Raw genomic sequence first — 25024 nt, forward strand, 5'->3', positions numbered from 1 at the left:
ATGGAGAGTTTATCACTAAGACACATATCTTCACAACAAATGTCTCAATTTATGGTTAAAATTATCATTCAGAACGTAAAGAAGAGAAAGCCCTATCACTCAAGTCCTGCACCAGGAATAGCATCTAGACAAGATGTGTGCCATAAGCACTCTTGGTCTTCTGAGCCAGTGTTCTCTTCCAGTCTCATGGAAACAGTCAGAAGGTTCCAGGCAGTTCCTGACAGCAAGAAACTAACAACTGGGTTTGAATCCCACCTCTACCACTTCCTAGCTGTGTGACCCTGACAAGCAATTTAACCACTCTAGATATTAGTTTCTTTATGCGTGGGGTGGGGAGTAGATAAGACTATTGACAGTAATACCCTCACCTCACCTCAATCTCTAGTTCACTCTAAAACCGGTTGCTTTGGAGAACTCTGAAAGGGCTACTGGAATGTAGGAAAACAAATATGGAGAAGCCACTCAGTCCTAAAAAGAAGGGTTTTGTAATTACTATGGCTCAATTGGTTGAGTCGAATTTAATTAAGTCTGGAATTTCCAAGGACAAAAACAGACCTTCCCAACAGGACACCTAAGACAAGAAAACAAGTGGGACCAGAGTTGGAAGGTTCCTAAGAACACGCTCTTGAGGGCCAGGGGTGGTAGCCGCAAAGAACACTTTGTTGCAGTGAAGGGGAAGGGACAGATTCTTCCATCAACTAGAAGAAAGCTTTTCACATTGTCCTCCCTCCCCAAATCTCGGCTCTACTGCTAAATCCAGGGTGAACCAACTCTTAACTCTGTATAAATCTGAGAACACTGAGGAGGAGGAGAGAAGAGAAGCAGAGTCCAGCAACCAGAACAGTCAGTGAGAATCAGGAAATGACTGTGAACATCTCAGCGAACCACATTTTATGTGTCTTGGGGGCCTACAGAGTTAACCCCTCCATTTCTCCATGACTTACTCATTCTCTGCTGCTGTGTTTGGCTGAAAACTAAAACCGTCACCCAAGCAACATCAGGCTCATTAGAGAGGAACAACCCAGCATCAGGCGATGTAATAACCCTTTCCAAGGCAGCTGGTTTAGAACTTGTGAATCATTGTGAAATATCAAGACAGGCCAAACCACATCAATACCACATTTAAATAAGATGAATATACACAACCACCAAAAACAAAGGGATGACCTGTCAGAACTCTAGTTCGCCTTTCTTCCCTATCAGGTCTGCTGCGGATGCACCCAACTCAGTCGAAAATCATCCTCTGGGTCAGGTGCCTGCTCCATAAGTGAAGGCCTCTGGCTTTCAAAGCAAGGATTCCTACTTTGCCGGGCCACACCCACAAATGTCACTAATAGCTGACTGCCCTAATGGCTGGTACCTTGACCCAAAGTACAGAGCAGGAGAGGCCTGAGTTGAGGCAGCTGCGAAAGCGCAAAGCTTCGAAGGCCTGTGTCGGCACCCCGGACCCACAGCTGAGGAAATCACTGCTGCGGGCCATCCTGCCTGAAACTCAGGGACTTACAAGTCACCTGTTGCCTCATCTCAATGTAAGGGCCTTGGTTTCCTGCCTCCTTCACACCGTACCTTTGAATGTGGCTCAAACACTGAGTTCTGTGAGACGCAAGGCCGGTAAAGATTGGATGCAAGTGCGTAATCTTCATTGCTCTCAAATCCATCCCCCGAGAAGACTGAGTGCAGCTAGAACGAGGCCAGGTGCAATCCCATTCCAGCCCCCTCTATTCAGCCAACCAAGATTTTCTCTCTCAAGGCTTTTTGTGTCACCTCTCACTGCTCTAAGGACAACTTCTGTCTCCAGAGCGAGAATTCCTTTGTTTCTCCACATGTTGGTATCTGCCCGAGTAGTGATCCTGTCACTAAGCTTTCCATGTCTCCCTGGGATGTGTGGAAGGAGCCATTAGGTGATAACAGATGACTCTCAGGATCCCAACTAAGAGTTCAGAACCTTGGTGGAAAAAGTCTTGTTTATGGAAGCAGTGTTCCTCCAAAGACCCAGCACTCTGTGCCTGCTACACATGAAGTCACTCATGGGCACCACACATGCATTTGCCTCCTCACGGGCTGCAGAGAGGAGGTAATGATGGGAATTCTGCCCCCCCCTCCTCCCCCAAAGAGGAAGACAGGCAGATTCAGAAGGGTCCATCCCTGAGCATTCTGGGTACCTGGTGAAGCTACAGGAGGAGAGGAGCTGTCAGCAACAGTAGGGCAAGGCCAGGGAGAGAAAGGCCCATCTGGGCCAAACTGCTTATGGCTCTTGTCTCACAGAGAGCTGCTTTCTGGTCCTGTTACCGCGTGTCACTTTCTGCCACTCCACCCCCACCCTGTTTGCCAAAGACCTCAAGACGTCTCTAAGAGGTTCTGAATTATTGACAAACCCAGGGAAGATGCTTTGGAAAACATTAAGTACAAAAACAGACCTGTACAGCTAGTGCAAACACTCGGTCATTGGCAGTCTCCTTTTTAAGACTAAAAGAGAAGAAGAAGAAGGGGGTGTGTGGGGGGGAGCCTGCCTCTGCTAAATAATGATGATATTCACAGAACAACAGACACTGCAACTCCAAAGTTCACAGTCTCTCCAGCTTTACTCACCCCTAGCCATCTTGCTCCTTTATTGGCAGCCTGTTGAATCTGGACTCTTTTGAGGGTGACATGGTAAACAGCTCCTTCCTCTACCTCTTCACCCCAGTCCTGAATCGAGCTCTGCCAGGGGGTGGGATAAAGAGAAAGAAAAAGAGTATTTTTTTTTTTTCCTCTCATCTGACCACAATCTATCCCAGCTGCTTTACTGCTTACACCAGCACTCAAGGCACAAGATGGACTGTTCAAAATAAATATTACAATCAGAGCAATACAAGACACGTTGCGATAGAGGGAATGCTGAGATTTTCTTGGCTTCCAGCCTTTCCCTGTGGTATCAGGATCCCCGGACTTTTCCATGTAGTTCCTTTTCCTAGACTCACATATCTTAGGGTTTTGTTTAAAGTCTCTCCCTCCCCGCCACAGCCCTTCCTTAAGACCCTGTGATTTAGTGCGGATTAATTCCCACCCCCACCCCCCCTCACCCCCCCAGGTGAAAGGAATAAAAATAATTCGTTGGCAGGAAAAAAAAAAAAAAAAAAGTCGGTACTACGGTTACAAGCGGGCTCAGTTAACTTGAGCATTGCGGGGTTTTAAACTCCGGCGCAAACAAGTGTTTAAAGTGCCAAGAGCCCTCGCTCCTTCGGAAGTGGAAGGCTTCCCGGGTCTTTTTCCTCCTCTTGCTGAGTCGGGACCCAAGGAGTGAGCGGGGTCAGGCTGGGGAGGAGGGGAGGAGGGGAGGAGGCGAGGAGGGGTGGGGGGGGGCGAGGGGAGCGGAAAGTTTGTTTCCATAAAATAAGCTGGCAAGTGCAAATCAAAAAAAAGGAAAGGAAAGGAAAGGAAAGGAAAAGGCAAGACAGCATCATGCAGCTTCCAGCAAAAGGCGCGCGGCGAGCCCCCGGCCCGCGGGTCCCAGCCAAGGCCGCCGCCGCAGAGGCGCTCCCGGGCTCCCCGCGCCCAGCGCTTCCCCGTCCTTCAAAGTTTTCCCTTCCCGGCAGCTCTGCCCGCACGCGCGGGAGGCGGGTGCCCAGAGAGCGGGAGCCGCGGGCGGGCCAGGGCGCGGCGAGCGCAGCCAGAGGAGCCCGGGCTCCCGGGGTGGGGTGGGGGGTGGGGGGCGGGGGGGGCCGGGGTCCCACGCGCGCGCAGAGCAAGCGGGAGCAGGTTCCCGACCGGGGAAGCCTCGGGAGAGGGCCGGGCTCGCGTTACCATTTTAGCTTGCCAAAGCAATTTCATTCTCAGTTTTGTCTTCGGTCCGCGGCCGCGGCATGGTGCGCCCGGCTCCGGGGGCCCCCGCAGCGTCGGCCCGCGGCGCCCCCGCCCGCCCCGCGCCCCGCGCCCCGAGCGCGCACAGCCCCGCGCCCCGCGCCCCGAGCGAGCGCTGCCCCCGCCGCCGCCGCCGCCGCCGGTGCGCGCGACTCGGGCCACAAAGGGAGCGCGGCGAGCGAGGGCGCCGCAGACTCCTCCCCGCGCCGCTCCGCCGCTCCGTGATGTCAGGCTTTCCTGTTTGTGCTCCCGGCGCGCTCCCTCTCTCCGACCCCGACCCCACGCCGACGGCTTGCGCGGGCCGGAGTCCTCCCAGCCCCCGGGGGCGAGCGGGAAGCCCCCTCGCGAGGTGCGCGGGCCCCCCGGGGGTCACCGGGCGCGGCCTGGGGGGATCCAAGCGTGTGTGTCTCCCGCCTTGGCTGAGACTTAAAGGGGGGACGGGCCGTGCCCAAGGGATGGGAAGACAGGGTCGGGGAGACTCGGGTGACCGGCTCAGTTTAGGTTAAACCGGGGCTGCCCCCCCCCCCCCCCACCACCACCACCAAGACCGGGGCACTACTGCAGGCCAGGAAGTTTTGCATTAGGACGAAGAAAGAAATGGTCCGAGGATAGTCCAGAACCCGCGCCCGCCCGGGGTCGTCCTGGCCCTGCATCAGCAGGCTGCCAACAGGGATCGCTGCGGGCTTTTTTCTACCACCCATGAGGATAAGGCTCATCCACAGTAACTGGCCGTGGTTGGGGGGGTGGGGGTGGGGGGAAGGGGACAAAGCAGGAGAGGGTTCTGCCGGGGTGGACAGCGTGGAAAGCGGGGCCAGGGGTGGCCCTGGAGATTCTGCGAGTCTTCGTGAGGCAGCCAAGGGTTGAGTTTCCCCTACTGTAGGGACCCAGCAGGATAATGACAGTAAGGAAAGAGCCCTTCACCAGGAGACTGCCAGAGGACCTGTGCCATAACAGATCTGCTACCAGGACAAAAGAGCATGACATCTTTTAGATCCAGTTTCAATACCTTGACACCAGGATACCGGATGATAATGTATTCAGGCTTTGGCACATGACGGGATTTCACACCTAGGAATTTTTTACAATTTTTTTTTTTTTACAAAGAACCTTAGTTCATGTCTGTGATACTATGCCCTCTAATTGTATTTAATCACCTTTCGATTTGTTTTTAAAGACCTCCCACTAATTGCCATGCAAAGGCATAAGGCTAGGATTTGATTCCCAATAAATATCTCATGAGCTGAAAAGCTAGAGAATCCTGTGTACTGATGTTCCCAGGAGAGCAGAAAAAAATGACAGTGAGGGCACATCAAGGAGAAACAAAAGGATTCTGGACACTTGAGAACATCTTGAAATCACTCAGACAAGTTTCCCTCGGACAACCAGAACCTACCCAGCTCAGTCACTGTGGCTCTTTTTTATAAAACCGAAGTGGCTATTTCTATAATTAAAAAAAAAAAAAAAAAGTAAAAGCACATAGACTAGACCCTCCTGTGATCACCAGGACAGCATGTCCCCAGTGTCTAGAAGATAATCATGGGGAGGCCCTACTCTGACCTCTTAAGCCATCCCCAGGTCCCCAGGAGTGCCTATCCAGTGATCTCAAAGACCACAAGATGCACCTGAGGACAGTTAAGCAACCCATAAGATTAACTTCACCGATATACTTTACCCTGATTTGGGGCCATAAATTTGAAGATTACTGACAATTTTTCACCTCAGGGATATCACACAGTTTCTCAGCCCCACCCCTTGAAGGAAGCCTTCCCAGACAAGGCAGCTTATAAACTCACAAGGCCCCACTCAAGTTTCAGATCTCATCATCCTCTTTTCTACTCCACCAATTCCCTGGCTGGCCACCTGGTATATAAAGGGGGAAGATACAGACTTCAAGGCAAGTGGATCCAGCTTCAAATCCGTGCTTACTTTAAGAGTGAACTTGGGCATGGGGAGCCTGGGTGGCCCAATTGGTTGGGCATCTAACTCTTGGTTTCTGCTCTGGTGGTGGTCTCAGGATCAAGCCCCACTCTGTGCTCAGTGCAGAGTCTGCTTGGGATTCTCTCTCTCCTCTCCCTCTTTCCCTTACCCCTTGCTCTCTCTTTCAAATAAATAAATAAATCTTAAATAAAAAAAAAAAAAAAAGGACGCCTGGGTGGCTCCGCAGTTGAGCATCTGCCTTGGGCTCAGGGAGTGATCCCAGGAATCGAGTCCCACATCAGGGTTCCTGCATGGAGCCTCCTTCTCCCTCTGCCTATGTCTCTGCCTTTCTCTGTTGTGTATGTGTCTCTCATGAATAAATAAAAAAACAGAGTGAACTTGGGTGCCACCTCCCTGAGCCTTAGTTTCTAAGGCTTCCATCTGTAAAATGGGACAAACATATATAGGTTTGAAAAAAAAATTAAATGAAATATGTATGCAAATTATCATGGTAAGTGATCAAATAAAGTTCCATTCCCTTATTATTGCACTTCTTCCCCAACTGTATTTTCCCAGACTCACTCACTGAAAAGTTGTATATGTATGCAATGTGAGGAAATCTGAAGTCATGCCTACTTACTAAATTACATTATAATTTCAGAGAGGTTTTCCAAGAATAACTGTTTGTATTTATACCTGATAATGTATTTGATTTTGTACAAATGCTGAGCCACCAAAAAAAAAAAAAAAGAAAAAGTCTGGTTATACTAGATAGTACAATCAAGTGCTGAATTTTGCAGTTTTTAAAATATTCATTTAAAAATATTTCACCTGTAGGCAGCTCAGATAGAATTACCTTATTACACATACCTGGCCAATGTGTGGGAAGGATAAACCAGTAAGCCATTTATAATTAAATTTGAATTTATTTACCAGATTAACTTGTCCATGACCTAGTATGGTCCTAAGAGGATAGGTCAAGTTTTGTTAAAAGTAGATCAGCAATATTTTGTAATTTTCAGCCTACGAATCTTTCATCTCTTTGGGTTAGTTTATTCCTAAGTTTTTACTCTTTTTGATGCTGTTGTAAATAGGATTATTTTCTTAATTTCATTTTTGGACTTTCATTGTTAGTGTGCAGAAATGCAATTGATTTTTATACATTGCTTTTACTTCCTGCAACTTTAATAAATTCATTAAGTAGTTCTAACAGTTTATTTCTGGACACACAAAAAAAGGAAAGACAACTTGTGTTCATGGATTTGAAGGCTTAATATTATGAAAATATCCGTACTACCCCCAAGCAATCTACAGATTCAAAGCAATTCCTAACAAAATTATAAGAGCATTGTTTACAGAAATAGAAAAAAAAAAGCCTAAAATTCATATGGAATCACAAAGGACACTGAAGAGCCAAAGCAATCTTGAAAAGGAAGAACAATGTTGGAAGTGTCACTGAAGTGTTTCTCTGACTTCAAAACATATTACCAAACTATAGTAATCAAAACAGTGTGGAACTGGCATAATGACAGACAAATAATAAAACAATGGACCCTAATAATCCAGAAATAAACCCACACATATATAGTCAACTGATCTTTGACAAGGCTGTCAAGAATAAACAATGGGGAAAGGACTGTCTGTTCAACAAACGGTTCTGGGAAATCTGGATATCCACCAAATTTGTAGAATACATTGGGGGAAAGCGAAAACAGATGAGCAAGACTAGATCAAACTAAAAGGCTTCTACACAGCTAAGGAAACAATCAACAGAATAAAAAGGCAACATATCAAATGGAAGAAAATATCTGCAAACAACATGTTGGATAAGGAGTTAATAACCATAATATATAAGGAACTTCTACAACTCAACAGAAAAGAAAAAACACACAAAACAAAATAAAATAACCCAATTTAAAAATGGGCACAGGGCTTAACTAAACATTTCCCCCAAAGAAGAGATATAAATGGCCAATAGGTATATGAAAGATGCTTAACATGACCAATCATCAGGGAGATGGAAATGAAAATCACAACAAGATATCACCTCCTACCTGTAAGGATGGCCATTACTCAAACAAAGAAAAAAATGTTAGATAAGATGTAAAGGAAAGGGAACCCTTGTACACTGTTGGTAGGAATATAAATTGGTATAGCTGGTATGGAAAAGAGTTAAGAGTTTCCTTGATAAACCAAAAATAGAACTACCTCAAGATCCACCAATCCCACCTCTGGGTATTGACCCAAAACAGTTGAAATGAGGATCTCGAAGAAATATTTGCATTTCCATGTTCATTGCTGCACTATTAATAATAGCCAAGATGTGGAAACAACTGTCTATCAGCAGATGAACAAATCCAGAAAATGAGATATGGACACACCTATGATGGAATATTATTCATCTTTAAACAAGTAGGGAATCCTGTCATATGCCTATGATATGGATGGACCTTGAGAGCATAATGTTAAGTGAAATAAGTCACTGAATGACAAACACAGCATGCTTTCACTAACGTGAGGTATCTAAAGTAGTCCAACTCACAGAAATAGAAAGTAGAGTGTTGGTTGTCAGGGGCTCAGGGGCAGGGCAAAATAGGGAGCTGCTGTTCAAATGTGTACAAAGTTACAGTTTTCAAAATGAAAAAGTTCAAATGTGTATAAAGTTTCAGTTATTCAAGATGAAAAAGTGCTGTACAACATTGTGTTTATAGTTAACTAATATTGCGGGCTGTACAGTTAAAAATTTGATGTGGGGAGGGATGCAAAGGTGGATCCTTAAAGTGTAGGATATTGCTAGGAATAGTTTTATGTGGCCATATTCGGTGGTCACTGATAAGTCAGTAGCAGTACAAGGGTCCTAGAGTATCACAGGAAAGAGGGAAGATACATGGAAAACCCCAAACTGGAGGGAAAAACTTTTTTACTTCTAGTTTCACCAAAGCCAATAAAGAGAAAGCTGGTTAAGAGCAGACATAAGTAGCTGATTCTTGAAAAGAATCTATCTACAAGTGGAAATACGTAGTTTATATATTCCCTTCATTCATTTATCTATTCACTGGCCTCTCTGATACCACACTTTTCCTCAATCGTATTCTACTTCTCTGGCTGCAAGAAGAAGTGAAAAATACAAAAACTATGATAGAGTGTACTTACGTAGGCAGCATAACATGGAGTAATACTTACGTGCCTGGGTGACTGAGGGGACATCTGGCATCTGAGAGCCAGAGTTTGAATTTCAGGTCTAGAAGCCTTCCAACCCAGGGTCTGACCCTCACTTCTCACAGCATGAGTGTCCTCATCTGTTTCCCTTCAAGCTTATCAGGAGTGTTAAATAAAGGAATATAAGTGGCCTTGAATAAAAATCTATCTCCTTCCGTCCCCACCTCCACACTCTTTCCGGTATTTTCTTTGCATGTTAGGTTGTTTCCTTGGACAACAGATTTACTGCATGACAGAAAAATAAGGACAGTGCAAGTACAATGGACATTGCGCTTGGGATAAGTGTGTACAGACTTGTCTGGATAATGGCCACATCAGCATGAGAATGCCAAGACATGGGAAGGCCTTGGTTTTGTCCTTAACCTCAATGCCAGACTGTAATGTCTTTTTTTTTTTAAGATTATTTATTTATTATTTATTCATGAGAGACACAGAGAGAGAGAGGCAGAGATATAGGCAGAAGGAGAAGCAGGCTCCCTATGGGGAGCCCGATGTAGGAGTCAATCCCAGGACCCTGGGATCATGCCCTGAGCCGAAGGCAGAAGCTCAATCACTGAGCCACCCAGGTGCCCTCAGACTATAATGTCTTATGTCCAGTCAAAACTTTAGAGGAAAACAGTCCTAAGGGAGCAGTGAAAATAATAACAACAACAACAAATACATGAGAAAAACTAAAAAGCAAGAGGCCAGGATTCTCCTTCCACACCTTAGCAGCACTGAGTGCATATTGCCTCTCCTCGCCCACAGCCCTTTCCTAAACATATGAGTTTGAAAACCTTTCCCACTTGTGAGTGAAATCAACAATAACCCTTTTGCAGTATTTTATTTATAAACTCTATTTTATTTATAAACTCTATTTTTTATCTATAAACTCTATCTTCCTCAATTTGTAGTTCCCTGAAACCCTTTGGTGAAGGATGTTAACACATAAATCTGCTAATTCTTGACTTGTTTCTTCCAACAATATCAATGTATTGTCAAACTGCAAATGATTGAATCCTTTCAGCCTCCCTATGAAATGCTTCTTCCTATTCTTCAGTCCTGCAGGCTGTGTTGTTCTTCAATGAACTTTCCATATTCAGCCTCTGATGATCAGCTGAGCATCCCGCTATGGTTGCTCAGTTTATATATTGCTCTGCTAAGTGGGCTGCCCCCTCCACCTCCTCGTCACTTGAACTTTCAGCCTTGCTTTACAAAGGGTTAAGAACCAGTCATGCTTGGTCATGCTTGGTCAAAAATGATTTGCTTCCATTTTCTGAGGGCCCAAAGTGCTTTTACGAATTATCATAGGCATACTACACGTTAAAAATTCTCAATGCTCAATGTTATTAGGTTCTCTTATTTACGCAAGTGAATTAAAAACCAATTTTAGATAAACCTATTACAGCTAAAGAAGAAGACTGCCACAGGGGGGTAGAAAACGTAGATAGAAGAAACATAAAAAGCACTGGACAGATGGCAGGCCAAAGGCAAAGGCCTCCTCTGGGCATGATGGCAAACATTTTTCAACTAATAGTTTACCAATTGCTGGTAGTTAGTCTTAATTGATGTTGATGATGCTTGCCTGAGGAAGAAGGTGGTTATTGGAATACTATTTGTAACTTGGGCTAATGAGCATTATTACCTCATCTAATTATAGATTTCTGTAAAAGAAAAAAGAGAGATTTACTCAGATGGTTGAAAACATCAAAACATACAACAGTCAGCTCTTAAGCTGACTTTCTTAACAAAGAGGAATGATGATAAAACCTTCTGCAAAGTGGAGGATTGGTGACCTGATGCCATGAAGGGCTTTGACCAAGATTCTGGGAGGAGCTACTGGGCAATTAGCTAAATCATACCGGAATATCCTTTTTTTTTTTTTTTTTTTTTACAATAATGGTATTGAAATGGTACTGAAAGCTCAAATGAACCAGAACTGTGAGAACATAGTGGCTAAGAGCGATGGCTGTGGTCAGAAACACTGAGATGTGAGCCCTAGATCCGTCACTCCACTGTGAAGCAAGATCTCTCGCATCTCTAAACCTGTATGAAATAGCGATACAAACACCTTCCTCATTGGCCCATCCTGAGAATTAAATGAGCTAATAATACACATCAAGCCTTTAGCACAGTATCCAGCACCAAGGTAAATTCTCAGTTAATGTTGTCTGTTGTCGTTTTATGTCAGATTGAGAATTTGTGGAATCCAAAGGAGACTGGCTATATTAAAACTCAGGCACACATATCAAGTAACTCAAGATTTTGCAGCTTGAAGCCAAAAATTCATGATGCAGTGAACCCAGAAAGAACTGTAAGCCCCACAAACTGTTCAGTCAATGAGCAACATTTACTGAGTTGCTACATAACACAGGAAGATACCATGCGTGGTATTCTTGCCCACCCTGTCCCCACCTCCACACAGTGACCAGAGTGATATTTTCAAATTACTACAGCATCCCCTCTTATTCTTAAATCCCTCCAATGCCTCCCCACTGCTAAGGTTAAAACCTAAATCCTTTTCCTATCCCACAGGGCCTTGCCTACTGGCCCCTGCCTGCCTCTCCAGCCTCCTTCCACTCCACTTTACATACATTCTCTGGGCTCCAGCAACCCCAGTCTTCTTCAATGTCTTCACTCTATCTGGCCCTTGTCCACTACAGAGCCTTTACACATGTGATTCTCCTCCTTGGGACATCCCACCCTCTTCTCCTCTCCCAATTAGGTTAAATCCCCCTATTAGGTGCTCTCATGGCACCATGATCCTCTCTTTGTAACTCTACCACAGTCATAATTTTACATTTAATTGTATGATTTTTAAAAGATTTTATTTATTTGTTCATGAGAGACACAGACAGAGAAGCAGAGACATAGGCAGAGGGAGAAGCAGGCTCCCTACAGGGAGCCCAATATGAGACTCGATCCCAGGACCCTGGGATCACAACCTGAGCCGAAGGCAGACACTCAATTGCTGAGCCACCCAGGTGTCCCTCATTGTATGATTATTTGATAAATGTCTGTTTCACCCAACTCTATGAGGGCAGAGGCAATTTAATTTTTTCCCTTTATTGTTCCCCAGCACCTCCCACAGTGCCTAGCACATGGGAGATGCTCAATAAATAACTATGATCGATTGATAGATACAGACACATAGATAAAGCCATGCTGTAAATTCAGTAAGTGCTTTGTAATTGTTGAGTGATATAAATAAATCTTAGATATTGTCTCTACCTTAAGGTTGTTTTGTACTCTAAAAGCAGAGAAAGGACAGAAAGGGATCAAATGAAAATGACTTCATAAAAGCCACAGATCGGCAAGAACAGATTAAGACAACAGGGCCAACCGAGCAATGTGTCACTGAGAGGACATGGACAACCTCCATCAGGCGGCATACATTCTTGACTTGCAGATAATTATAGTTTTTATTGAGATTGTGTCAACCACTACCTTTGGAGAAAAAAAGAGAAACATAGACTAGGAGGAGGAAAGAAGGACTTTCAGTAGGTGAGATGGCAGGTTAAAGGGTGGTATTTGGTTGGAATAAGGCTCATAGAGTCAAAGGTCATGAGGTTCAGATAAAGTAGCTGGATGGCAGAGATTCTGGAATTTTTCTTAAGAGGAAACCGAAATGATAAAACAGAGGGTGAACAAGGTGATTATAATACGTGTCCATAGGTTAGTCAGAGGGGGACAGCGTGGAGATAGAGCCATTTGATAGGAGACAACACAGTCAAGTACATGCCAAACAACGCCTAGGCCGAGACAATGGTTTTGAACCAAAGGAATGAATCAGGATGACATTTTGGAAAAACAAATGTTGCGACTTAATGATAGGCAGCATGTTGCAAGTAAATGAGAGGGGAAAGAAAAAATCCACAAGATTTTAAGACTGGAACACTTGGGATTATCAAGGGGATATGGAAATAAAGAGAAAATGGAAAGGACTTTCTGCTTTTGGGGAAAAATACTATCAGTTCCATTTTGAGGAGAAAGAAAAAGATATTGAAAAGTGATAGGAAGGAAAGAAAAAGACTAGAAATGAAGAAAGTAGTTGCAAGTTACTATGTATACAGGAAGTTGTTTGAAACCATGAATTCACATTATTTCTCCTGAGTGGAAGAGAAGCAGAATCTAAACAGTCTCAAGATGCACCCACAACTGAACACCAAACAAAAATAACCAGAGAGGAGAGCAAGACGGAAAGAAGAACAAGGAGAGCTTGAGTTATGGGAACTAATGCTGAAGGGAAGTTCACTGTGATTAAAAATTCTCAAATACACTAAAGTCAGTCTTGGAATACAGTCAATGGACGTTAGAATGCTTCAAATGACAAGTTGTTTCTCTTCTGTCCTTATCACGAGATGCTGTACACATATTTTAAGAGGGTTTTCTCTGTTTAAAAACATATAAAATTTGTTTTTAAATTATCACTGGTTATTCTATTCTGTGACACTCTTCAATAAAATGCAACCAAAGTTAATTGAAAGTCTTAGTGTGGTCAGTTACATAACACTAGAATTGCTGAATAGCTTAAATGCGGTGTTTTCCCAGAAATATTTGTCTTTTGGATGAAACCAAGAACGGAAAGTTTCTGCCTTAAAGGAGAACTTTTGAGAAGGTGGAAAGAAAAGAAAAACATATATAACGGAAGTATCACTTTAACAATAGTTAACCAATATGTTGCAAATAGGGGAGCTACTCACACAGAAACACACAAGAATACAAAGAAAAGTGAATTTTACCACTTTAGAGAGCCGATTGTGGACTGTATGTCAATTTTCTAATGTCTTTTTATAAATCAGAAAATATCTCACATATTGCCTTTGCCAGGAACAAATTTAGACACATCTTTGGTTCTTGTTATTTGCCTTTTAAACTGGCAGATTCAACTCATGCTAACCCATACTGACCCTGTTTTGTCTGAGACGTGAAGTAAGGTTTATAGAATGAAAGTGTGTTTCATCTGGGGTAGGAGATGGGGTGGAGTCATTACCTTGGTTCATTCAGGATCTTCTAAAATAGGCGAATAGCTACTGTTCTAGAAGGCTGCATAGAGTCCTCATTCCTCTCCCTTCAAAGATAACGTGTGTGTGTGTGTGTGTTGTGGAATGAGGAGTTGGAGTTGGACATGGTGGGAGGTGGAGTATTGTGGGTGCATGTGTGCTATAGGAGGGAGAATTGATAGGTTGCCTTCATCTTGAACCTTAATCATAAAAGATAATGACTGCTCTCCAAAATAACATAAAGGCACTGTAAAGAAATGACAGTGCAATTATAAGTTACGTGGCAATCCTATAACAAAATAAGTAATACACTTTTTCCTTATACCCAAATAGGTCATATATTTTACATTATTCAAAAGAACTTCTTTCCTGTAACTTGCCAGGATGGCATCCTATGAAATGAACACATCCTGTTCCACAGGAAACCACACCACCCTTGGTTAAAGCCTGGATGACCGTAGCATGGGACCAGCCGCCCTTCTTGGCATACGTGCCCAACTTGGGCTAGGTTTTTGGTCTTCCCCACCTAAAAAGGCTTGCAGGGAAAGTAGGGATTGGGCAAGCAGTGGGAAATTCCTCGATTTGATTAGTTCCATAAATCTATACCAGACTCAAGCTCCCCTAAGAGGGTGCAGAAGGCTCTAGAATCAGTTCCAGGTACTGAAAAGAGATTAAATTCACTGTAGGTGTAGAATCCAAGGATTCCAGGACAAAAGTGGACCTCTCAGGATCTTGTCATGACAGTGAACCATGTGGATAAGGGCATCATCCTAAATGGTGGAGCAGCAAGACAGAAAAAGCCTGGCTCTATTATCTCATAGAACAAAGTTGCCACACCAGTCCTAGACTGTCTATCTCTGGACTGTTTTGCAAGAGAGAAATAGAATTCCTTCTTGTTTAAAGTGTTATAAATTTGGCTTTCCATTACTAGCAGCCAAACCCATATCCCAATTAATATACCTATTAAATAGAACAGAAATCAGTAGAGGTAAGAGAGTCACTTAACTAGAGGCAAAAGCAAAATATTCTAAATATTCTAATATTTACTCTGACGTACTCTGATTCTAAAATTGTTCTGGGCTCTAAAAGGGACTCCTTTACCCATTTAGTAACTCACTCATGCAACAAATATTTACAAAGCACCTGCTATATATCAGCCACTGTGCTAAGCAGGCATTGCAGAAATAATTTTCAACAAGACAGTTGCAGTACCTGCCTCATGGTACTAATGGACTGAAGGGACAAATGGACAAAGCATGTGTATTACAGTATGATAAGTGTGCCGACAGATTGCTATTGGGATGTATAGGCTGTGCCTATAAGATTGAGGGAATTATTCCCAGAAAAAAAAAAATGGTCTCTAAGGTAAGATGTGAAAGCCAAGATGGAATTAGAAGTAGTAGTAGAAAGAGTAGGGGGAGAGCTATCTAGGCAGAGGGAACAGCATACGGGAAGGCCCCCGACTTAGAGGAATCACAGATCAAAGAGAATCCTAGGCATGACCACTAGTTCGTAAAACATGCCAAATAGGCTATTTATTTTTCCTTAAAAAGAAAAAAAAAAGAAATAGTACTGTATCTTCACTTTGTGGGCACCAATTCGTCGTAATAGTGTCATGTATACTATTACACTGGACGTATGTCCCTTGGAAACACAAGGCATGCTTTTGTTTTATTTTATGTAATCCCATAATCCCTTGAATAATCCTCTGTGAAGGGTAGGTAAATAAATAACTATTTTTAATGACTTTAACAGAGTGTAAACTATGTGTAAAGCAATGAATTATACATCCTGGCCCTGGATCTCAAGTAAGGGAGGCAAACAAACAAAGCAAGCCAGTAAGACTGAAGGATGTGATTCTGGACCTCTATGGAACCATCCAGACTAAACTCCAAGTCAGAATGCTAGCGTTGCAGGTTGTCCCATTAGAACAGCCATCCTGGCACACCCCAGGTGAGACTCTGACACACGTCTGGGAGCAAGAATACAGGCTGGACGGAAGGGCCTCTTTCAAGCCCCACCTTGGAAATACTCGGTGTTAGTGCTATACCTGATCAGGGAAAGGGAGAAAAGATCAGCCAGGGGGCTCTCTTTTGAGAGGGGGTGGAAAGGCAACCTTAGATACTAAAGACTTTAACCTCTTGAAGACTTGAAAGTATGAATAGAATTTCCAGGTGGTGGGGAAGGGGTTTAGAGAAGCAGGGCAGATGGGAAGAAGAGAGCAATCCAAGCAGAATCCGAGTGAGCCCAAGCGTAGAGGTCAAATGTGGAGTCATCATAGCCCGGGCAGAGAGAAGGAGGCCGCCCAGCCCAGCCTCGCCGCCTGGGCACATGTGCCCACTGCACCTCCTGCTCACTCTCTCCCCAGAGCATTCCTTGAGTCACACTGACCGAAATGGGTCACTTCACCTAGATTATCCAAGTCCCTCTGTTATAGGGTGAATTATTTGAGGTTCATATGGCGGGGGGTAGATCAAGAGTATATACAATTTAGTCACCGTAGCATGAATATCACCAATTTGAAGGCGTGAATATTTTTGCCTTGTTAATTGGCTAACGCTTTCTGTCACTGCAGTTTACAAAGTGATGTTACAACTATTAGTTTCCTCAATCTTTACAACAACCCCCAAAGTAGAAGTACTAGCTGCATCTTATAACCTAAGAAAATGAAATGTCAAGACAACAAAGACCATGTAAATGCAAGAGCCATGTCTTGAATTCCAGTCTTTTGACTGCAAAAATCATGCTACTTTCAAAGGAATATGCTTCCACACTTCTGATGATCACTGAGTCATGTATAGAACTGTTGAATCACTATATTGCACACCGGGAACTAATATAACACTCTATATTAACTACACTGGAGTTAACATTTTAAAGAATTGTAAAAAGTTATAAAATAAAGTAAGAATACACTTTTGTGTATTCGAATGTTATAAAACGTTTATAAAATAAAGTAAGAATACACCTCTGTGTATTCAAATGTTCTTAGAAGATTTGTTTGCCTCTTTGCTGTTGCCTGTGTTATTTAGGACTTAGGCACCTGATAAAGTACAGCAGTGCTTTATACCCATTAGTAATTAGAGATGCATTCACACAGTTGCCAGCACTCGAGAATTATGTCCTTACTGGCTCTTTCATGAGTGTCTTATCCTTTTCATTCCTAGTTCAGGATCGTACTGTCTGGCATGATGGTCCCATTTCTTCATTCATACAAACATGCAGGCAGCTGCTATGCCCCAGGTACTGTGCTAGTAGGGGCATGTGCTGTGGTGATCCTCAGAATCCCTGCTTTCAAAGAACATACAGTCTAGGGAGGAGAGAGGCAAGTAAATAAGACCTTACCAAGAATCTAATGGGGCAGGCACATGGTGGGACCCCTAGCATCAAGGAAAGGCACCTATTCTAGAGTCAGGGAGGTCTAAAGCTGAGAATTTAATAGGAAGGAAGCAAAAGTTAGCCAATGGGAAGGGGGAGAAATGCTCAGTTCGGGAAGAGAAGTGGCATAAATGCTGAAGAGAACAAAGTAGCTTCACAGACAGAACTCAGTATGGTTTGACCTTCCTGGAGGATGAGTGCAGTAAGGAGGGGTAGTAGGGAGATGAGGTCACAAGAGCTTGGGAGCTATGCTGAAGGGTCTGGACTTGATCCCAGCACAGTGGAGACCATCAAAACGTTCCACACAGCAGAGTTACATGAGAAGACTTGTATTTTAAAAAGACCTGACTGTGGGGCCACCTGGGTGGCTCAGTTGGCTAAGCATCTGCCTTCCACTTAGGTCATGATCCCAGGGTCCTAGGCATTCTGCTTAGTGGGGTGTTTGCTTCTACCTCTCCCTCTGCCTGCCACTCCCCCTGCTTGTGCTCTCTCCGTCAAATAAATAAATAAACAAATAAACAGATGTTTAAAAAAATAAAAAAGATCTGACTGTGCCCTCATAGAAATATAACATGAGCCGCTTACATAATTTTAACTTTTCTAAGAGCCTTATTAAAAATGTAAAAAGAAACAGGTGAAATTAGTCTTGTATTAAGTAATTTAATTAGGCTAGTCTTAACACTATGGTTTATTTAACCTACAGCGTTAGAAAGAGGTGTGGAGAGAAGTAAACACGCTGGAGAAGTATTTGGGAAGAGGAAGGAAAGAAATTTTGTTACAGGTGAGGACTCATTTAATTCATTTGACACACTAGCATCAGATTAATCTTCCTGAAATACAGCTTCAATTAGTTGTTTTAATTTTTCCATTCTCTACCTTTCACCCACCAAATAAAGCTCCAGCTCCTTAGCCAGCAGCGGACCCTGCCTTTTCTCCAGCATCTGCATCCTCCCCCCCACACAGCTGGGCCTTTCCTTTCCCACCTGCAGACCCCACATCTAAGAGCAGTCATAACCTTATGTAGAAGGAATGAGAAGCCCTCCGCTCAGCACTCTGGAATGGAGCAACAGGGCACTCCCACGGCGAGGCAGGCCCCGTGTTCCAGGTCTGACTCCTGCCTTGGAAATCTGCCCGGTCCCTCTGGGGTGGGGGCCCCGCTTCTTGCTTGCCATTCCACTCTTTGCTCCTTCCAGAGCCTGGAAGTCTGCCCGTAAACCTGAGTGTAGCAGCTGGAGCCTTCTAACTGCTGACACACTTTCTTATTCCCTCACTTCTGGTTACATTTCTCCAGGCCACCTGTTCCTGCATTTCTCGGAACCAGCACCTCCCCACCTGGAGGTTGGTCACCTACCTCACAACACAGTGCTCCCTGCCCAGGTGACTGTGTATCATCGGTTGCCATGCTCCCAGGCACATCCCTGCCAATGCCTTGGGTGCCAGCGCAGACTCCCTCATAGCTCCTGCCCCCGCCCCATCTTTTACCATGAACCAGGCTATTTCTAACAAGGTCGTGAGTTGTGACAATTGACATTCAAGGCCTTGTAGATTAGGGCCCTGCCCTACCATTGAAATATCTTTCTCACTACACTCTCATGTATTCTTTACTCCAGCCAAAATAATCGAATTGTTGTTTGTTACTGGGTCTCCCCTTGCATACCTCCCTGATATATACCTGCCAACCACCCAGCCTGGAAAGGGCCTTCTCTTGTTCCATCCCCATTTGCTGAGGAATTCGGAATAAATATTAAGCCCCAAAATAGGACAATCATAATCTCCTCCCCCCCCGACTAGAAATTATATCTCTCCCCCCTGAACTCCTGCAGCTTATTATCTGGACTTCAATTATGGATTTTATTGCATTCCTACTTGTTTTAAATGTCTTATCTCTCTGAGGCTATAAATAAACATCTTGGGAAGAAGATACACCTCTGATTACTGAGCAGAGCAAAACAGCTAGGAGATAGGGAAAGAGAGATTTGGCTTAATTTTGCAAAATGAGTAATGGTCCATCAAGGATTATAGTGGAACAAGCTCATACTTTCAAGTGGGTGCTTAACATCCTTAATCAAATCATTCCTGAAACACAAGGAATAAGGGCCCCTGTCCCTACAGAATTCAAGGAAATTCACTGAGAGTCCTTTAGCTAATAATATTATTCTCTATATATGTTCCTTATTTTATTTTCTTTTTCCATCTCTCCTCTGTCCCTCCCTTCCTCTCTCTTTTTCTCTCTCCCTTTCCACACCTCAAGTTTCCATGGCTCCCCGAAACATAGCTGGAATACATTCAATCACCCAGTCAGATCCCTTTAGTCCTTCCTTCATGCACCTCGTGGGACCAGCAGTGTGACGAAAGAGGCACAGCAGCTTTACCCACAGACACAAGGAAACTCAAGGACCCACGGAACACAGCGACACTCTCTCCTGGCTTTTAAAAATTCAATGGTAGTGAAGAAGGCAGGGGGAGGAAAACCAGACTGACAAGTGGGTGTTTCTGCCTATGATTGAAGTGGGCAAAGGGACCTCTAGCACCCTGTAGAAAACTCAGCCTCTTGTTCCCTGTATAGCAGTACATCTAGACATGGAGACCTACTGCCTTCTTTTGCCAGGGTCTATGCCACTGTGTGATGGGGATGAGTTAAGTGGATTGTGCATCATTATTATTTGTACTCATTTTCCAGTTTTCCTCTGAGGAGCTCCAGATATTTTAGAAAAGAAGACAACAATCTCACTAAATCCCTGTACGATAACGAGAGCACATTACCAACAAAAATAATTATAACCCACCCACGACAATGTCTGCATTATTCTCTAATATTGGACATCTGAGTGGCTTTCATGTCTAATTTTCCTATTCAACTGTAAAAATACGAGGTGTCAAATTCTAGGCCATGGTCAGGAGTTCTATGATGCTAGACAGACATCAAAATATCAGGTTTTATGAAGAAGCATTTAGCTATGATGAAACATGCTTCAAAGTGCTTTCAAGTGGTTAATCACTCCTCCCTGTTTCCTCATCTGGGTGATGAGTTCCATTTCCCTGATGAAGCTTACAGGCACTGAGTTTCCTTTAGAAGCATCAAAGAAGATTTCTCTCTTGCCTCATAGACTTGATGGGGAGCAGAATTGGTGATAACCTCTCAAAATCCCATATGCCTGGGTTGACATGAAATGGCCATGCCTTATCTTCCAGATGCTTTGCTGGAATTGAAGCTCTGGTGCTTGAAGATGTAGTGCCATCAATGGACAGTCCTCATAGTTAGAACCCACATCCTTTTCTGCTTTCTTAAACATCCATGTTTAATATGTAGGATAAGAATTACTCTACTGATTGGCTTCAGAGCTGGATGGATCCTCGGGGGACGGGGGGGCAGGTAGGGGGCAGGAGAGGACTTGAGCATCATTTCTTTACGTATCAGGTGCCCAGAGGCTAAAAACATAGAGAGCACTTTAAATAGAAAAACCAACCAGTTACACAAGTCTGAGAAAACATGATTTTTCTTTCTACCCAAAATAGATATTTATCATCTTGAGAATATAAGGAGGCATAACCCTTTTAGAGCACAATTTGGTAATACTTATCAATGTTAAAAAACACACATTCCCTTTGAACAAGTAATGCCACTGCTAGGAATTTATCCCGTGGATACCCACAGAGCATTTCAACAAAACATACGTACAAGGAAGGTCACCAAAGTATTATTTGTCATGGTTTAAAAATATATCAAAATGTCCATCAGCACAAGAACTGGTTAAATAAAAATGGCACATCCATATAATGGATTACTCTGGATACACACATATGCAGAGATGCGCACATAGTTACATTTGGGCATGCATGAGAATGAATCTCAAGAAATGGACAGCAGTGGTTAACTTAGGGAAAGGCTCTGAAATGGAGTGGAAATATGGCTTCCCTGGGTAGGGGGTCCATTTGGGAGAGAGATCAGGGAGCAGTTTGGGTCTCTTATTTGTACTCTCCACTATTAAAAATATAATAAATGTTCTATCATTATTTTACAGGGTTTCTAAAATAGCGTCTTCAACAACAATTGGGTGTGTGGCCAACAAGGGCAGAAAAAAAGAGATTGTGGGCAGAGCAATCGATAATACCCTAGCCACCTGACCCAAAGAGGAAGCTCTGTAGTCCACACAGAGGAGGAAGTTGACCCCTGCAGAGTGTTCACTGTGCATTAGCGTGGAGGGAAAGTGAAAAGAAGAAGAGTCATAATTGCCTCATCTGGATTTTTCATTGAATTTCATGTTTGCTTATCGTACTTTAGAAAAGGGACTTTAATAAGAGGAATTAGCCCTTGCCTGAGAATACAAGGGACCAAAATGTTGTCCCAGCTCCAGGAAGAGTCAGAAGGAGCACATTATCCCCCTTCCTCACCCCGCTGGCCAATCAGAAGGCTAGAAAGGAGGGGGTGTTAGGAGGGAATATTGACAAAGCTACCTAGTAATAGGCCTTGAAGGATAAGAAATATAAACCAGCCTCCAAGAACAGACCTGCAAGAGCGGTTATTGCTCCTAAGCAGCGTGCCTCCTTTGTTTTCCCAGGCCTGGGAAAGAAAATACCTTCCTCTTCTGTATACAGTCATGAAGTTGTATTCATCCATCCATTCCATGGTCCTGGTTGGGGCGGCACACGCAACTGGTTACCCCGGCAGTGTGAAGAATAAAGCAAGGCTAAGATTCCAAAAGTCGACTGCACAGGAAGTCTCCCCTGTCACACAATGTGTGTTTGTGACACACACGGAGGTTTACTATTGGCCAAAATCCACCTCAGTGGCTTTCATTCTGCAGTGAGGCCATCAACATTTATCTGAGTCAGACATCCATGGCACTGGCCTAGATACAGACCCTACAAAAGAGCACGATGTTAGCATTATTTTTCTACCTGATGCTCATCCTAGGATCACCAGGCCCAGGGCAAGCACAGAACTTTCCCCTTTTCTCCCTCAATCATACAGTCGTTCATCGTTAGGGCAGAAAAAGGGTGAGTCCACAACATTACAAGCCCTCTTGGATAATTTTCAAATGCTGGAGCTTCTTCGGGAAAGCGAACTTTCCCTTAGGGCAGGTTACTTCAGCTAGATACAGCACAGGGCTAATGAGGCCAAGGTCATGGGCTTATTTACCTTGAGGGCCAATTAGCTTTGATCTGTTTCATGGACACATTCTGTGTCCCTCAACCCAAACAGCTGTTTCGAAAATGGGTACCCTGGATCAGCAAGAGGTACTGGTCCAAAGTAAAATAGATGTGTTAGTTCAAATTTATCATGCTCTTGGAAAAAGGACACAAAACCCATTAAAAATGTTAAAATGACATCACCTAGTATTTGTTCCAAAGAGATCAAGAATAATGACACTAAGCTGACTTCATTGACCCGCACAACTGCTGGACTGATCATCAGGCAAAAAAGAGATACATATTCAGAGAACCCATTTCTTCTTAAGGAGGCTATTTCACTAACTACAAACTCATTTTTCCACTAAGATAATTCTTTAAAGAAAATTATATCTTAGGGCGCCTGGGTGGCTCAGTCGGCCAAGCGTCTGCCTTCAACTCAGGTCACGATTGCGGGATCCTGGGATCAAGTCCCACATGGGGCTCCTCACTCAGTCCTCCAGTCCATGCTCTCTTTTTTTCTCTCTCATTCAAATAAATAAATAAAATGTTTATTCAAAAAAAGAAAGAAAACTTATTTTTTTTTAGCATGTTAAGAATATGCTACTTGTTTACAGCTATTCTCCTAGGGAGGAAACTGCAACCAAATTCTATACCCTTTATGTCTCACTAAGTATTTTATGTAAAAACTAAACCAAAAGAACATTTTAGTCACTATTTGATCTGAGCAGTTTTCATGCTAATTAGATACTGATTTTCTTTTGTCTACAAATTGATAGTTCTTCAAATTGCCCCAGTTCTCCCCTCACAAATATGTTCTTTCACCCACACACTATACGTAAAGTACCTCCTTTGTTGTTTTTTCAGTCAGGTCACATAACCCAACACTGACACCTTTCCAGCACTCATAAAAAGAAGCCAACTTACAAATGATCTTTCCTCACCCTTTTATCTATCTCCTTGTTTTTGAAGTTTCCAGCGTAATCTGCAATCATATGAAGACCCAGAGTTAGCCTAGGGGGCCACCTGACATACCTTGAAATCTGAGCACATCTGTAACTGGAAGCTCTCTGATCTCAAGATAATCAACATTTGCCACACCACAAATAAGAATCTTCACTTTTCATCCCTGATTCCAGAAAATGGGCAGCTACCCTGCTCCTAACTAGTATGAGTCTGTCTGCTGGGGGGAGGAGGGAGTCTTGCCTTCTCTGTTCCTATCAGTCACCTCCAGGTGTCCCCTGAAAGACTAAGAGTCTACAGGAGGCTCTCAGATCCACAGTGCCAGGTGTATAATTCTGCCAAGGGGGCTGGGGAGAGGACCCCTGTCTTTCAAAAAACTGTTCTCTCACTGCTCATTTGCCTTCAAAAGAAAACTGAAGCCAGGCCACAGCTAATTCTCTGAGGTTGAGCCTGGTTTTGGTGATCTAAGAAACTATGTCACCCCACTCAGAGAGATTTATGCTGACCATGCATATCTTTATTAAAAATCTGAGACATGGTTGAACGACAGATGACATACATCAAATCAGAGATCCCATTTCTTCAGAGAGAGAATCTGGGCTGTCAAACCCATAACTTCTTCCCATTCTAGAATTTCCATTCTTCCCAATCTATTTCAAGAATCTCTCCCAGTTCTTGGAGGGCATTATGCTGAGTGAAGTAAGTCAATCAGAGAAGAACAAACATTATATGGTTTCATTCATTTGGGGAATATATAAAATAGTGAAAGGTATTAAAGGGGAAAGGAGAAAAAATGAGTGGGAAATATCAGAGAGGGTGACAAAAAATGAGAGACTCCTAACTCTGGGAAACAGACAAGGGGTGGTGGAAGGGGAGGTGGGTGGGGAGATGGGATGACTGGGTGACAGGCACTGAGGAGGGCACTTGATGGGATGAGCACTGGGTGTTATGCTATATGTTGGCAAATCGAACTCCAATAAAAAAATACAAAAAAAAATCTCTCCCAGTTCTTCATGGCCTATCAAGCTATCCCATAGTTCCATTGTGTACCCTCCTAAAGGACTGAAACATAGTATATAAAATGAGCCACCCCCAAAACTCTCCAAACCGTGAAGGATTATATATGAACACCATCTTATTTAATAAACTTTATATGTGATATGGTTCCTTCCCCTGACTACTTGTTTATGAAGTCACTAGGAAAACCCCCATTCTTTTAACGTCTTCCCTCTCTTGTTTATCTTTGATATCCTCCTCTCCTCCCTAGCTAGCTTTTCCCTTCTTCCCTATCCTACAGTACAGAGCCTCTTTTCTTCTTTACTATTAAATCCTAAACACAGGCTCTGCCAATAACCCTGAGCTATTGCTGTATCATGCTGATTTGCACCAGCTGTGCCGTATGGTGGTTAACTCCATACTTATACAGGGTCTCCTTAGATCTTCCTCTGAGAACAAGATTCCACATATACATCTAAAAGTCATAACTAGTGGGGTGGAAACTGAGCCAAGAATAAATAGATTTTGCTTTGAACTACTGATCACATTAAATAAGGGGGAAAAAATGCAACCAGAGGAAAGAAAAATGCTACCCAGGG

The 25024-nt window shown here is 43.5% G+C and overlaps 1 protein-coding gene across 4 annotated transcripts in view; it reads right to left on the reverse strand.

Moving 5' to 3' along the window:
- Window positions 1-25024, reverse strand: part of RGL1 (ral guanine nucleotide dissociation stimulator like 1) — a 256371-nt gene that overhangs the window by 119832 nt on the left and 111515 nt on the right. The window contains exons 1-2 of one of the 4 annotated variants that reach the window (XM_072733182.1): window positions 3784-3939; window positions 2590-2700 (exon numbers count right to left, since the gene is read on the reverse strand). The exons of 1 other annotated variant lie outside the window; for it this stretch is intronic. In XM_072733182.1, coding sequence (XP_072589283.1) covers window positions 2590-2700; window positions 3784-3810 — 138 coding nt within the window. In that variant the 5' untranslated portion in view covers window positions 3811-3939. Of the gene's footprint in view, window positions 1-2589; window positions 3046-3783; window positions 3940-25024 lie in introns of those variants that run through there. 2 more of the 4 variants (XM_026001170.2, XM_026001169.2) reach the window with 2 other exon arrangements.

Source organism: Vulpes vulpes, chromosome 13 (assembly GCF_048418805.1).
Source record: "Vulpes vulpes isolate BD-2025 chromosome 13, VulVul3, whole genome shotgun sequence".
NCBI classification, from domain to species: Eukaryota; Metazoa; Chordata; class Mammalia; order Carnivora; family Canidae; genus Vulpes; species Vulpes vulpes.